Source organism: Solanum verrucosum, unplaced genomic scaffold, assembly GCF_900185275.1.
Source record: "Solanum verrucosum unplaced genomic scaffold, falcon-dt-bn FXZP01000239.1, whole genome shotgun sequence".
Taxonomy (NCBI): Eukaryota; Viridiplantae; Streptophyta; class Magnoliopsida; order Solanales; family Solanaceae; genus Solanum; species Solanum verrucosum.
Window position 1 is genome coordinate 291,523 of NW_026020009.1, and position 16,990 is coordinate 308,512.

At 35.6% G+C, this 16,990-nt stretch overlaps 1 protein-coding gene across 1 annotated transcript in view; it reads left to right on the plus strand.

Moving 5' to 3' along the window:
* LOC125819799 (putative disease resistance protein RGA3) overlaps positions 1-16,990 on the plus strand; it is a 130,264-nt gene that overhangs the window by 94,744 nt on the left and 18,530 nt on the right. The window contains exon 5 of the mRNA XM_049499240.1: positions 12,251-12,330. Coding sequence (XP_049355197.1) covers positions 12,251-12,330 — 80 coding nt within the window. The remainder of the gene's footprint in view (positions 1-12,250; positions 12,331-16,990) is intronic.

A 16,990-nucleotide genomic window follows, 5' to 3' on the forward strand; every position in this document is an offset into this window, starting at 1 on the left:
TCTCTTGGCCAACTGAAATTCCTTCGGAGTCTTGCATTGATAGGGTTCCATGATGTGGAATGCATTGGAACTACATTTTATGGTATTGGGGTTAACAACAAGGGATCAAGCAGCAATAATGTCAATATCCAAGTGTTCCCATCCTTAAAAGAACTTGTATTGCAGGATTTGCGTAGCCTTACTGAGTGGAAGGGAGTGGAATTGATACCAACAAGTGGGGTAAGAATGTTTCCTGGGCTTGAGAAGTTGAGCATTAGTTTCTGTCCATTGTTAAAAAGTACTCCGAATCAATTTGAAATCCTACGTGAATTAGAGATTGTCCTAGTTGACAGTGAAATGCCACTGTTGAACTTGTGCAGCAACTTGACATCTCTCATAAAACTCACTGTCCATTCTGTGAAAGAGCTCACTTGTCTTCCTGATGAGATGCTACGCAACAACGTTTCTCTTCAACACCTTTTGGTCTCAGGCTGCAGTGAGTTTCGTGAATTGCCACTGAGCTTGTACGATCTCCATTCTCTTAGGAGCTCAAGGATTGTGCACTGCACCAATTTCAGTTCTTTTCCTGTTCCCAGTGGAGAGAATTATTTGACTTCCCTCCAATGTCTTCAGTTATGGGATTGTGATGGATTGAGCAGATTACCAAGTGGAATGCTAGAGCATTGTCGGTCTCTGGAATCTTTGACGGTCAGCTGCTGTGATAATTTAGTTTCATTCCCTTTACATGTGGGGGAAATGCCTTCACTTTCCAATTTGGATATATCAGAATGTCCCAAATTAATTAGTGTACCCTCAGGGGGCCTTCACCGTCTCACCCGGTTAAGGATATTGGATATTGGTCCTTTCTCAGAGATGGTGGATTTTGATGCATTCTAATTGATTTTTAATGGCATTCAGCAGCTGTTGTCCCTTCGTACATTGAGGGTGTATGGACATGGTCACTGGGATTCTCTGCCCTATCAGTTTATGCAACTCTCTGACTTAACAGAGATCCAAATATATGGATTCGGAATCGAGGCTCTTCCTCATAGATTTGACAACCTTACTTCTCTTGAAACATTAACGCTAGTGAGGTGCAAACGAATACAGAACCTGGACTTCTCATATGTCATGCCCAAATTACAATATCTGTGTGTAGATGAATGTCCATTGTTAGAAGCTCTGTCGGATGGGCTTGGCAACATTGTTTCTTTGCAACAGTTAAGTTTAGAAAACTGTGAGAAACTAGAGCATCTGCCATCCAGAGATGCCATGCGACGCCTCACCAAATTATGGAAACTGGAAATTAAAGGATGCCCACAGTTAGAAGAAAGTTGCACCAATCGGAGTGGCCCAAACTCCCAGTGGTCCAACATTTCGCATATTGAAAAAATTGAAGTTGGGGGAAGCATAATTCAGGACTTGCGTAAGTGTCTGTTTCTCTTTCAATTTCCGAGTCGCATTTTTAATTATTATTTTCCACGAGTTACTCTTCTCCATTCTCCAAACATTTTTCTGTTCCACTTCAAACAAACTTATGAATATCTATATTACTTTCAAGATATGGTTTAATCATGAATATTTATGTATTTTTTTCTCATTGATTATTAGTTCCAAGGTTTTTCTAGAACGTCATTGTGGCATTTCAAGTCAAAATCCATGGGTGGCAATTACGTTAGGTGCACTTTCATTTAGAATGCTATAACAAGTTTTCAAGTTTTTTTTTTTGCACTCTTTTTTTTTCTCATGACACAATTTTATTGTTTAACAGGGTTGGTTATGTTCGACGGAGGAACCAACACGTTTGCTTTGTTGATGAACAGAATCTTCAGCCGTAGACTCTTTCACGAGCATTTAGTAAAGACTACATAATCTCTCAACATTTTACTCTTCATTACAGGGATACCAACAACTATTTAGTACACAGTTGCTTATTTGCCCAAGCGAAACTATTCTTTTAATGAAATATAACCTTTTTATTGAGTTAATGAAAATAAAAGACTAACAAGTATTTTTGGTAAATAATGAATGAGTAGTTCAACCAACCAACAAGTACCATGTCCTTTTTTTATGATACTTTAACTGCTTGCTGCAGACTTATGTAGCGTTCTAGACTTTCCCTTTTGAATGTTCACTTGAAATCTGTTTTTTTCTTCTTTTCTGTACAAAAGAAGCGTAAACTCAATATCAGCTCAGGTACAAAATGTATATCCCGGCTGACACACGATTCTTAGATGCAAGACTGATTTCATTTTGGAGACTCTGGTTGCACAAAGCTAGAAAATTCAAGGTAAGTCAGTTTTTGTAAATAAAAGATTGCAAAATGCTGTTTTTACAGCATATACCTTCATCTTTTTTTTTTTTTTTTTTTTTTGTATTGTTGTTTGTAAATTGAAAACTCTGTAAGAGCAATCCTATGTAAATTCATATAAGTTTCTTAGTAAGGCGTAATCTTATACTGGTTTGATTTTTATACTTTAGACGGTAAAGATAAATCTATACATATATATATATATATATATATATGCACACTTGTTACTTTTGCTTCATAGCAAAGGATAATTCATTGAAACATTTGTAATTTAAGAAAAAGACTGCTATGTCTTGAATCTTATATAAAAGAGTGCCTCATAGGCTCTAAACATGTCCTTAGCAATACCTGTATATCTTAATAGTTCTTGCTTTCACTAAAATCTCTTTTTCGTGGTTGTTTGCAACGAGTTGCTTCTCCATTTCCCAAGGATCGGAGGAAATGTTTGCCAAAATTGACATTTTAATTTACCGTCTCCTATGTTTCAGATTCTTGGATGAAACAATGGCATGAAACTTGTCAAGATGGTATACTGGAGCAGACTTCTCTTAGATGTGTTTACATTCCGCGGAAACTGGAGAGGAGATATTGTTTACTTGCATGACTAAGATTTGACAGCTGAGGCCTTTCTTGCACAGTGTTCATGCCTTTTTGTACAAAGAGTTTTTTGTTTCCAGCAAACATTTTGAACTTAATACTTAGCTGCTGCATCATTGCCTAGTTCATATACTGCTTCTTTAAACAGTAAATGTAGCTGTGCTTTTCCTCTTCAAATTCATCTTCGCTATTTTTTTACTACATTCATTGACACCCCTAAAAGAAAATACTAGGTCCGCCTTTGCTTTAATGTAGCTGTGCTTTTCCTCTTGAAATTTATCTTGCTAGTGTTTGCGCATAATAAACAATGAGGATAGGGCCTAATCAAATGGGTGAGTTGGGTTGCAAGTCACAAAAGAGCATATTGTCAACCCACGCTTATAAGATTGTGAAAGATTCGTGAGCAAGTTGTCAAATGTTATATGATGAAAGTCAAAGTTGGTGATAGTATACTTTAAAGATGTAAATTACAAATTATTCTCGTGGATAAAAAAAAGATGATTCATACAGGGGTATATTCTTTCTCACATATTTTTTTTCTTTTGACTATTTATAATGATAGACTAATTTGAATTTAGTATTTTAATGGTCAAATTTATTTATTTTTATTTATTTTATTGTAAAGTTTATCATAAATGTCCCAAATATGTTTTTTATACATATAAAAACTAAATTACAATATAGCTACAAAATATAATTTATTTTTTAGCTTTTTAATCCTTTTCCATTCATACTTTTTTCTTTTTATTTTATCCGATTTTACACTAAAAATGAAAAAAAAAAGAATATTAAAGAAGTCAAAAAATAATTTATGTCTGAAAATATCAAATACATGATTTTTTAAAAGAATTATAATTAAAAAAATAATAATTTTTTTTCACTTTTATAACGATAGGGATATATGTGTCACTTTTAAATCGAAATGGTATATATATGAGTCATTATTATAACAGTAAGGTATATATGAGCTATTTTTTGTAAAAAAAAGTATTTCAACTGTAAATGATAAAATTGAGGAGTATATTAAACCATTTTTCCTTTATAAAAAAAAACTACTTATATAAATAAAACAAATTTAAAAAACTACAAATGAATATAAGAGGAAAAAGGATCCATTTTAAGTAATATATTTGAGACTCACACGCGCTCAAACTTGGTTTTCATCCACATATATGTAGACTTTTTTTTCTTTTTAATTTTTTTTTTATAATCGTTTGAATGATTATATATGCAAACAACGAGAAAAGGTCCAAACAGTCCCTTATAAGGTTAAGATTCTAAGTGATAATTTTTACACGAAGCACTAATAATCTCTCATATTTGTAATATTGGTTATTATTGGTCCATCTCTAAAATTTTTATCTATTTTTTAACATTGATTTTATCCACAATTATGTAAGTAATGTTCAATCGCCTTTTTATATACAGAAAATAACCTAAAATAACCTTCAAGTATAAGGAATGGAACAAAAATACCCTCCTTCCACCTTCGGACTCCAAAATACCTCTATATTACCCTTTCGCTTAACATATTATGTAAGGAGTCGTTTGGTAGAGTGTATTAGGAAAACAATGCATGTATTAGATGTGTGTATTAGTAATACCTTATTTGGTACACCTTTTTATGTCATGTATAACTAATGGAAGCATTAATTATACACTATATTGTGTATTAGGTTGTGTATTACTAATACCAAGAAATTCTAGGTATTAGTAATACATAGCACTTTAACACTTGCATTATATTATATAATTACAAAACTACCCTCAAAGCCTTTTAAAAAAACATTTTCCATTGTACTTGTTTTAGAAACTTTTCACCTACTCGGTACTTTGTCAATGGAAAGTCAAGGCTGAGTTTCTTCTTCCTTCTGCTCAATCTACCACTTCAATTTGCATTTCCCTTGAAACAATGTTCTAGAATCAAAAGACCATATATCAATTGAAACAATTTGAAGTTGCAAATTGATTCTTCAATAACTAAAACAGAACTCCAATAACAGAGGATTGTAATAAGCTGAATGCGGAAGAATAAGAAACTTAAATATTAGATTTTTGTTACATCAATTCAAACTTCCTACCCTTGTAAAAAAAAAGAATGTCCCCCTTAATTCCATACTTCCTAAACTGCAGATAAAGTGAACTTACAATTCAAATAACAAATTTTAGACACAATATTTTATAACAACATTGCAAATTCTTGAAATAATTCATAGTAGATAATTCTTCAAAGAACATTATAGACATGAAAAAAATTCAAGTGCAAGCTGATGGACAAGACTCTCTTTTCCTTCTTTTCCCTTTTGCTTATTACAACAATAATTTTTTCAGATAGGAATTGATTAAAATACAAAAAGAGGAAAAGAGGAATGGAAAAGGAAATGCATGAAAGCCACCTGTTATAATGGTGGCAATCAAAAACAGATGGCACAATATTGAGAATTGAATAGTTAATGGAAATGACGACAGTATCCTTTCTAAATTGAAATTTGACAAAAAACACACATGTTGATACCAATAGGGACCGACTCTTCTAATATAGTAGAAAATCTTATTTCAATATTGTAACAACTATTTAATTTTATATTTGAAAAAAATAAGAGAATATGAGTAAATAATGTTTTAGCAAAGAAATCTTTTTTGATGTTTTAGCAAAGAACCTTGTTGCAAAGGAAGTGTACAAAGAAATAAAGTGTGAAGGGCATTTTTGTAAACAAACATTTTTTTAATAGAACTTATATAAGATTTGTTATTTCTAATACATCAAACCAAACAGTGTATAAGAAATAACGCAGGCATAACTAATGCAAGCATTACTAATACACCTTATTTTGCATTGTTCTTATACACTCTACCAAATGACCCTTAAGAGTAACAATTAATTCTTTCATGACGTGACAATCTTTAATTAGTTGATCCAACTAAATTCTACCCGATCCACTTAAAATTCTACAAACCCATATCTTACAAAATCACAAGTGAGGTTTCTTCGATTTTGCAGAGAAAATGTTGAAAGATGCTTCTTCTTTATCTCTTAGATCCACTTCTCGAACCAATTTGAAACCAACCGAGTCCAATAAGAGTGACTTCCACAACCTCTTCACTCAGTTTCCTTTTCCTCCTCTTCGTACACCTCTTAATTCCATCGTCGATCCATCTCAAGACCTCCAATATGAAAGTTTTAGAGCTTCCCATTGAAAATACGACACCCCAATACTCATATTGGAAATGGAGTTAGAGGGAAATCACATTCTGAACCTAATTCAGCTCAAACTACTCCGGTAAGGAGAATTTCTAATGTGTTAACACTGAGGACTTGCTCTGGGGTTAGGCATGCTCTGCATACAGGAGCTAAAGGGGCAACTTTATCTTTTAAAACTTCAAAAGGAATTCCAGTTATCAACTCCAAGCCTTTTGTCCAAGTTAGGCACTTTTAGGAGAAATTATTATTATTTTTAGGTTAACTTTAAACTTCAGCCAATTAAAAATTTCCACGTCATTAATGAAAGGATTAATTATCACTCTTAAATAATAAGTAGAAGGGTAATATAGGTCCATAGAGGTGAATGAAAGGGTATTTTGAAACCCAAAGATGGAAGGAGAGTATTTTTGTTTCATTATCTATACTGGAAAGATATTTTAGATCCTTATCCATTTTATATATTTAGTAGATGTGATAATAGAGAAAATGACCAAAATGGTCTTTAGTGTATATGTAATGCTTTATTGTCGTTTTTAATGTATTTCATTTGATTGAAATGATACTCAATATACAACAAATCGAGTTATTATTTCTAAAAAATATATAAAAAACGATTGAACATATTTAATACATAAAATTGTAGATAAAATTAATGTTAAATAATATGTAAAAATTTGGGGAAGAACCAAACATACACCAATATTTATTACTCCCTCCGTCCCATTTTATGTGACACCATTTCCTTTTTGGTCAGTCGAAAAAAAGAATGTCACATTTCCTTATATGGTAAGTATTTAAAGGTACAATTCATCTTTTATTCTTGTTGGTCCCACTTAATCTTAAAAATAATATTCTAATACATTTATGAGGATAGAGAAAAGTGAGTCTACTTTTTAAAAAGCAAATTGATAAACATTTCAAAATATTTAATTATTTCTAAATTCCGTGTCTGATCAAATGTTGCCACATAAAACAAAACAGAGAGAGTATAAAGATGAGGGACTACTGGTGCTTCATCTGAAAACTCAAAACACTACTTTGAATCTTTAAACCCAAAATAAGGGATTATTTTGATTTTTGGGCTTTTTCTCTGCAAACAACTACCAAAAGAAGACTTACTTTGAGAAGACTTTGGTGAAGAAGCAAACACAACAATGGCAGATCCTGTATTTTCTGCTACTGTTAAAGTTTTGCTTGACAAACTGCTTTCTCTAACTATCAAGGAGATCAACAGCTCAAGGGATTTCAACGAAGATCTGGAAATGTTCACACAAAATGTATCCTTAATCCAAGCTTTCCTTCATGATGTTGAAACACCACAAGTTGAGAAACAACAGTCTGTCGAACAATGGCTCAGGAGGCTTGAGAGAGTTACTGAAAATGCTGAAAATGTGTTTGAACGATTCAGATATGAATCTCTCAAAACAAAAGTGATGAACATCCGAAACAGCCCAATGAAAAAGGTCAGTGGTTTCTTTTCTCATACTGCTTTCAAGAGCAAAATGTCTCGAAAAATCAACAGTATTAATAAAGAGTCCGCTATTAACAAGGTAGCCAAAGACCTTGGTCTCCACTCACTCATGGTTCATTCTCGGAAAATACTACCGATTCGAGAAACAGATTCCATAGTAGTTGCTACAGATGTTGTTGGTAGAGATTTGGATGTTGCTGAGATAAAGGATAAAATTTTGAAGATGAGAGAGGAGGATGTTGTTATGTGCACCATTCCCATAGTGGGTATGGAGGGTTTAGGGAAAACAACTGTGGCTAAGAGGATTTACAATGATGAACACATCAAGCAAATCTTTGAAAGGAGAATTTGGTTGTGTCTACCTGAAATGTCTGAAACAAAGAGCTTTCTTGAACAAATCCTTGAATCATTGACAGAGAGGAAAGTTGAGGTTCAAAGGAGAGATATAATAGTCAAGAAGCTACAAGATAAATTGGGAGGAAACAACTATTTGCTAGTCCTGGATGATTTGTGGTGTGTTGACTCTACATCGTGGCATGAGTTCGTGGACACGTTGAGAGGAATAAATACAGCCAAAGGAAACTGCATTCTTGTGACTACTCGTATGAAGAGAGTGGCATCCACAGTAGCAGCAGATCTTCATATGTTGGGAAAGTTAACAGAAGATCATTGTTGGTCTATTTTCAAAGAAAAAACATTTGTTGATGGCAGGGTTCCAGAAGAATTAGCGAGCATGGGCAACAAGATTGTTAAAATGTGTCAAGGTCTACCGTTGGCTGCAAGTGTGTTGGGAGGCCTATTACACAACAAGGAAAAACATGAATGGCAAACAATTCTTGATGGCAACCCCATTGTTGCAGGTGAAGATGATAATGGAGAAAATAGCATAAAGAAAATCCTAAAACTCAGCTATGATTATCTACCATCTCCACATCTAAAAAAATGCTTTGCTTACTTTGCAATGTTACCAAAAGATCTTATGTTTGAAAAGGCCCAACTAATCCAACTCTGGATGGCAGAAGGCTTTCTTCATCCATGTCAAGAGACCACCGTGATGGAAGACATCGGGAACAACTTCTTTCAAATCTTGTTGAGAAATTCCTTGCTGCAAGATGTTGTGTTAGATGAGCATAACAATATAAAATACTGTAAGATGCACGATCTTGTGCATGATTTGGCTGGAGATATCTTCAAATCTAAACTATTTGATCCGAAGGGCAATGATGGAGAAAAACTTTCTCAAGTTCGATACTTTGGGTGGGACTTACCAAGTGATCAAATAGATAAGATAAATGAGCCAGGATGTTTGTGCACACTGTTCTGGAGAAGCAAATATATATCGGAAGATATGCTGTGAACTTCAAGTTCTTGAGAGTTTTAAATTTGTCTAGATCAGGAATCAAGGAGTTGTCAGCCTCAATCGGGAAGCTAATATACTTGAGATATCTAGATATCTCGAGCACTGAGATCACAGCCTTGTCCGACTCCATTTGCAAGCTCTACAATTTGCAAACATTTAGAGTCAATTACTGCTATTCACTCAAGGAATTTCCATATGAGATGGGAAATATGATAAGTTTGAGACACATATATTTTTATTCTTCGTCTCAGATGCCACTTAACCTGGGACAATTGACTTGTCTTCAGACCCTACAATATTTCAATGTGGGTTTGGAAAAAGGTCATCGAATAGAAGAATTAGGTCATTTGAAGAACCTTAGAGGTGAATTGAGTATCAATGAGCTGGAATTGGTCCGTAGCAGAGAAGAAGCTCTAACAGCATATTTACAAGAGAAATCAAATATTTACAAGCTGACATATATATGGTCCCATCAGGAATCAGAAGGATGTGAGATTAATGCTGAGCATGTGTTGGATGGTCTTCAACCACATCCTAACTTGAAAACATTTGAAGTGGTGAGATATTTGGGTACTAGATTTCCTTCATGGTTCAATGAAGAGTCGCTACCAAATTTGGTCAAGTTGAAATTAAGTAATTGCAGAAATTGCAAAGAAATTCCATCTCTTGGCCAACTGAAATTCCTTCGGCATCTTGAACTGGTAGGGTTCCATAAGCTGGAATGCATTGGAACTACATTTTATGGTATTGAGGTTAACAATATGGGATCAAGCAGCAATAATGCCATTATCCAAGTGTTCCCATCATTAAAAGAACTAGTATTGGAGAATATGCGTAGCCTTATTGAGTGGAAGGGAGTGGAATCGATACCAACAACAAGTGGGGTAAGAATGTTTCCTGGGCTTGAGAAGTTTAGGATTAGCTACTGTCCATTGTTAAAAAGTACTCCGAAGCAATTTGAAATCCTATGCGAATTGAGCATTAAAGTAGTTGACAGTGAAATGCCACTATTGAATTTGTGCTACAACTTGACATCGCTCGTAAAGCTTAGTGTCTCTATTGTGGAAGTGCTCACTTGTTTTCCAGATGAGATGCTACGCAACAACGTTTCTCTTCAACACTTATCGGTCTCAAACTGCAGAGAGTTTTAGTGAATTGCCACAGAGCTTGTACAATTTGCATTCTCTTAAGAGCTTAGTCATTCAGTGCTGCACCAATTTCAGTTCCTTTCCTGTTCCCAGTGGAGAGAATCATTTGACTTCCCTACAAAATCTTCAGCTATGGAGTTGTGGTGGATTGGCCAGTTTACCAAGTGGAATGCTAGAGAAATGCCGGTCTCTACAGAATTTGAGGGTCAACTATTGTAACAACTTAGTTTCCTTCCCTTTACATGTGGGGGAAATCCCTTCACTTTTCTATTTTTCTATATCACAATGTCCCAAATTGGATAGTGTACCCACAGGGGGCCTTCACCATCTCACCAGGTTAAGGGCATTGGAAATTGGTCCTTTCTCAGATATGGTGGATTTTGAGGCATTCCAATTGACTTTTAATGGCATTCAGCAGCTGTTGTCCCTTCATACTCTGCTTGTGTTCGGACATTTGCACTGGGATTCTCTGCCTTATCAGCTTATACAACTCTCTGCCTTAAAACATATCCATCTATGTGATTTCGGAATCGAGGCTCTTCCTCATAGACTTGACAATCTTACTTCTCTTGAAGTATTACATTTAGTGAGGTGCAAACGGCTGCAACATGTGGACTTCTCAGATGCCATGCCCAAATTACAGTATGTAACGATCTGTGGTTGTCCATTGTTAGAAGCTCTGTCGGATGGGCTTGGCAACCTTGTTACTTTGCAACAGTTAAGATTAGAGAACTGCGAAAAACTAGAGCATCTGCCATCCAGAGATGCCATGCGAGGCCTCACTAAATTATGGTACCTAAAAATTAAAGGCTGCCCAAAGTTAGAAGAAAGGTGCAACAATCGGAGTGGCCCAAACACCCAGTGGTCCAACATTTCCCATATTCCAAAAGTTAAAGTAGGTGGAAGCATAATTCAGGACTTGCATAAGTCACATTTTTAAATTTTATTTTCTACGAATTCTAGAAAAGAAGTTCTGTATGAATATATCTCAAATTATTCAAACGTTTCGTTTGTTTTGCACGTTTATCCTTCAATAAAGAGTTTATCACTTAATCCTCGAATGTGGTACTCTTCATTACATAGTATAATGGAAGTTATTAAGTGGTATGGTTCTTGAATAAGATAACTGTTCATTCTCTTCAAGTATAGACAAGTATTTGACTGGCATAACATTAGCTTGTCATATCTGGTATATTACAGTTTCTTTTTGCGCAAGAGGAGGTGAAATGTGTAGAGGAAAAAGCTGACCGAAACTTGACTTCTATTCAATTTGCATTAGTGGTGCTTTTGGAGAATCTGATTGTATGTCATTTGAGATTTTAAAGTAAGTTAGTTCTAAATCTTAGTAAATTGAAAAGTCTCAAGTAGAGACAACGATGTTGATGATATAAAGGAGAAGATTTTGAAGATGAGAGAGGAGGATGTTGTTCTGTGCACCATTCCCATTGTGGGTATGGGGGGTTTAGGGAAAACAACTGTGGCTAAGAGGATTTACAATGATGAACACATCAAGCAAATTTTTGAAAAGAGAATTTGGTTGTGTCTACCTGAAATGTCTGAAACGAAGAGCTTTCTTGAACAAATCCTCGAATCATTGACAGAGAGGAAAATTGAGGTTCAAAGGAGAGATATAATAGTTAAGAAGCTACAAGATGAATTGGGAGGAAAAAACTATTTGCTAGTCCTGGATGATTTGTGGTGTGTTGACTCTACATCGTGGCATGAGTTCGTTGACACCTTGAGAGGAATAAATACATCCAGAGGAAACTGCATTCTTGTGACTACTCGTATGAAGCGGGTGGCATCCATAGTAGCAACAGATCTTCATATCTTGGGAAAGTTAACGGAGGATCATTGTTGGTCTATTTTCAAACAAAAAGCATTTGTTGATGGCAGGGTTCCAGAAGAATTGGTGAGCATGGGCAACAAGATTGTTAAAATGTGTCAAGGTCTACCGTTGGCTGCAAGTGTGTTGGGAGGCCTCTTACACAGCAAGGAAACACATGAATGGCAAGCAATTCTTGATGGCAACCCCCTTGTTGCAGGTAAAGATCATGATAATGGAGAAAATAGCATAAAGAAAATCCTAAAACTCAGCTATGTTTATCTACCATCTCCACAACTGAAAAAATGCTTTGCTTACTTTGCAATATTTCCAAAAGATTTTGAGTTTGAAAAGGAACAACTTATCCAACTCTGGATGGCAGAAGGCTTTCTCCGTCCATGTCAAGAGACCACTGTGATGGAAGACGTTGGGCACAGGTTTTTTCAAATCTTGTTGCAAGATGTTGTGTTAGATGAGCACAACAATATAACACACTGTAAGATGCACGATCTTGTACATGATTTGGCTGGAGATATCTTTAAATCTAAAGTATTTGATCCGAAGGGAGATGATGGAGAAAAACTTTCTCAAGTTCGATACTTTGGATGTGAGTCACCAAGGGATAAAATAGATAAGATAAATGAGCCAGAACGTTTGTGCACACTGTTTTGGAGAAGCAATTATATATCGGAAGATATGTTGTTGAGCTTTAAGTTCTTGAAAGTTTTAAATTTGTCCAGTTCAGGAATCAACGAGTTGTCAGCCAAAATCGGGAAGCTAATATACTTGAGGTATCTTGATCTCTCGAACACTAAGATCACCACCTTGCCCAATTCTATTTGCGAGCTCTATAATTTGCAAACATTTAGAATCAATGACTGTGATTCACTCAAGGAACTTCCATATGAGATGGGAAATATGACAAGTTTGAGGCACATTTATTGCAGTTTTCAGTGTATTGATAAAAAACATTTTCAGATGCCACCTAAGATGCGACAATTGACCTGTCTTCAAACCCTCCAGTTTTTCAAGGTAGGTTTAGAGAAAGGTCGTCAAATAGAAGAATTAAGTCATTTGAAAAACCTAAGAGGTGAATTGACGATTAATGGGCTAGAATTGGTCGGTGATAGAGAAGAAGCTCGAACAGCATATTTACAAGAGAAATCGAATATCTACAAGCTGGCATATGTGTGGTTCCATGACGAACCAGAAGGAAGTGAGACCAATGATGAGTATGTCTTGGATGGTCTTCAACCTCATCCTAACTTGAAAACCTTAGCAGTAGTGGACTATTTAGGGACTAAATTTCCTTCATGGTTCCGTGAAAATTTGCTACCAAATTTGGTCAAGTTGAAATTAAGTGGTTGCAAAAGATGCAAAGAAATTCCATCACTTGGTCAACTGAAATTGCTTCGGCATCTTGAGCTGTTAGGATTCCACGAGGTGGAAAGCATCGGGCCTAGATTTTATGGTATTGATGGTAACAATAATGGATCAAGCAGCAATATCCAAGTGTTCCCGTCACTGAAAGAACTAATATTGGAGGATATGTCTAGTCTTATTGAGTGGAAGGGAGATGAAATTGGGGTAAGATTGTTTCCTGAGCTTGAGAAGTTGAGCATTAGTAACTGTCCATTGTTAAAAAGTACTCCAAGTCAATTTGAAATCCTCCATAAATTAAGTATTGAAGGAGTTGACAGTGAAATGCCATTGTTGAATTTGTGCAGCAACTTGACATCTCTCGTAAAGCTTAGTATCATTGGTGTGAAAGAGCTCACTTGTTTTCCAGATGAGATGCTACGCAACAACGTTTCTCTTCAAAACCTAACAGTCTCAGGCTGCAGAGAGTTTCGTAACTTGCCACAAAGCTTGTACAATCTCCATTCTCTCAAGAGCTTACAAATACACTTCTGCCCCAATTTCAGTTCTTTTCCTGTTCCTAGTGGAGAGAATTATTTGACTTCTCTCCAAACTCTTGAGTTATGGGATTGTGATGGATTGGCCAGTTTACCAAGTGGAATGCTAGAGCATTGTTGGTCTCTGGGATTTTTGATGGTCAGCTGCTGTAACAACTTAATTTCCTTGCCTTTACATGTGTGGGAAATGCCTTCACTCTTTTATTTGGGTTTATCAGATTGTCCCAAATTCATTAGTATACCCGCAGGGGGCCTTCACCGTCTCACCAGGTTAAGGGTATTGGAAATTGGTCCTTTCCCAGAGATGGTGGATTTTGAAGCATTCCAATTGATTTTTAATGGCATTCAGCAGCTGTTGTCCCTTCGTAATCTGGCGGTGACTGGACTTGGGCACTGGAATTCTGTGCCGTATCAGTTTATGCAACTCTCTTCCCTAATACATATCCATATATGTGATTTCGGAATCGAGGCTCTTCCTCATAGACTTGACAACCTTATTTCTCTTGAAACATTACATCTAGTGAGGTGCAAACGGCTACAACATCTGGACTTCTCAGATGCCATGCCCAAATTACGGTTGGTGGACATCCGCGATTGTCCATTGTTAGAATCTCTGTCGGATGGGCTTGGCAACCATGTTTCTTTGGAAGAGTTAGATTTATGTAACTGCGAAAAACTAGAGCATCTGCCATCCCGAAATGCCATGCGACACCTCACGAAATTACAGAGCCTGAACATTAAAGGCTGCCCAAAGTTAGAAGAAAGTTGCAACAATCGGAGTGGCCCAAACTCCCAGTGGTCCAACATTTCCCATATTCCTAAAGTTAAAGTTGGTCGAAGCATAATTCAGGACTTCCGTAAGTCTTTGTTTCTCTTTCCGTGTCCGAGTCACATTTTTAATTACTATTTTCTATGAGTTCTTGAAAAGATGTTCTGTATGTAATTTAATACTACAATTTATCCTGCAATTGTTTTGACATAAAAAATGCAATATTATTAGACAATTGCATCTTATCTATGCTTTCAGCATTCTGCTAGTTCACTTGAAACAAATTGTTCTTCTTCTAATTCTTCAAGTACGATATCTCTATATTACTTCTAAGATATGGTTTATTCATGAGATTTTATGTTTTTTTTTCCTTGTAGGTTGCTAGTTCCAAGGTCATGCTTGAACTTAGTTGAACATCACTGTGGTAAATCAAGTCAAAATCCACAAGTGGCAGGCAATTACCTTAGGTAAATTTTCATTTAGACCTGTCAGAGGAATGCGCTTTTTTTTTTCACTACTTTTTCTCATGACGCAATACGTACTGTTTAAACAGGGTTGGTTATGTTCCACCACCACATTTGTTTTTTGTTGAAGAACAAAATCTTCAGCGGTAGACAATACGGGACACTTTCATGAATAATTAGTAACGATAACATATCTGTCAACATTTTACTCTTCATAATGGGGGATACCAACAATTATTAAGTGAAACTATTTGTGTGTTTTTAAAACATGTGCAACAAAAAGTTTTAAAGTGATGTCTCTCTATACTTTTATCAAGCATAGGAAGTAGACTATTCCAAATTCGTGCTGTGTAGGGCCCAATTCGAGGTAAAGCACTCCCCACCAAGGATTTTTCAATACCCAAGGCTCAAACCCGAGACATCTGGTTAAGGGAGGAACAGCCCATCAAGCACCTCATATTTTAAGTTATCTGCTAAAGAATGCATCAAATGATAAATATATCCTCTTTTGATACTTCAACTACTTATGCAAATTATGTAGTGTTCAACTAAACGTAGTTTCCCCGTTTCTTTGATGCAGCTGTTGTCCCTTTGTGATCTGGTGGTGTTCGGACGTTTGCACTGGGATTCTCTGCCCTCACCAAATCACGGAACCTGGAAATTAAAGGCTGCCCCAAAGTTAGTAGAAAGTTGCACCAATCGGATTACCCCAAACTCCCAGTACTGGTCCAACCAACATTTCCCATATTCCAAAAATCGAAGTAGGTGGAAGCTTAATTCCTATGTAAGTTTCTGTTTCTCTTTCAGTTTCTGAGTAACATTTTAAATTATTATTTTCCATGAGTTACTCTCCTCCATTCTCCTTTTATAGTTTTCCAAACATTTTTCTATTTCACTTGAAACAAATTTATGAATATCTATATAACTTTTAAGATATGGTTTAATCATGAATATTTATGTATTTTTTTCTCATTGGTTATTAGTTCCAAGGTCATACTAGAACGTTGTTGTGGCATTTCAAGTCAAAATCTATGGGTGGCAATTACGTTAGGTGAACTTTCAATTAGAATTCTTTTAACAAGTTTATCAACTCAAGTACTTTGACTAAGGTAGTAAAGGGTGTCTGTGGACCGAGCCAATGAATTCTGTTAATGAGCTATCTGCTATTCATTAGATGGAGCTAGTAGGTCACTGTGATACAAAGACAAAATGTACGTCCCGACTGACACGGGATTCTTTGATGCAAGACAGATTTCATTTTGGGTTCTGTTGATAGTAGACACTTCTCCAAATTATGTTTGCAGTCTTCAACATTATTTTGTTTTTCCTATTTCATTTTCAGAGTACAGATTGGAACGTTGTGGACATTGATGCCGTTGGAGACTCTGGTTGCACAAAGCTGGAAAATTCAAGGTAAGTCACTTTTTGTTCATAAAAGATTGCAGAATGCTGCTTTTACAACATCCTATTTACCTTTTATCTTCTTCTTTTTTTGGTTTTCTACTGTTGTTTGTAATTTGAACTCTCTAGGAACAATTCTAAGTAAATTCAATCTAAGTTTCTTAATAATAATCGTATATTGGTTTGATTTTATACTTTAGATAGTAAAGATAAATCTATACATATATATATTCACACTTATTGTTACTTTTGCTTCACAGCAAAGGATAATTCCTTGAAACATTTGTAATTTAAGAAAAAGACTGTTATGCCTTGAATCTTACATAAAACAGTGCCTCCTAGGCTCTAAACATGTCCTTAGCAATACCTGCTCATCTTAATAGTTCTTGTTTTCACTTAAAATCTCTTTTTCGTGGCTGTTTGTAACGAGTTGCTTCTCCATTTCACAAGGATTGGAGGAAATGTGTGCCAAAACTGACTCTTTACCGTCTCCTATGTTTCAGATTCTTGGATGAAACAATGACATGGAACTTGTCTAGATGGTATA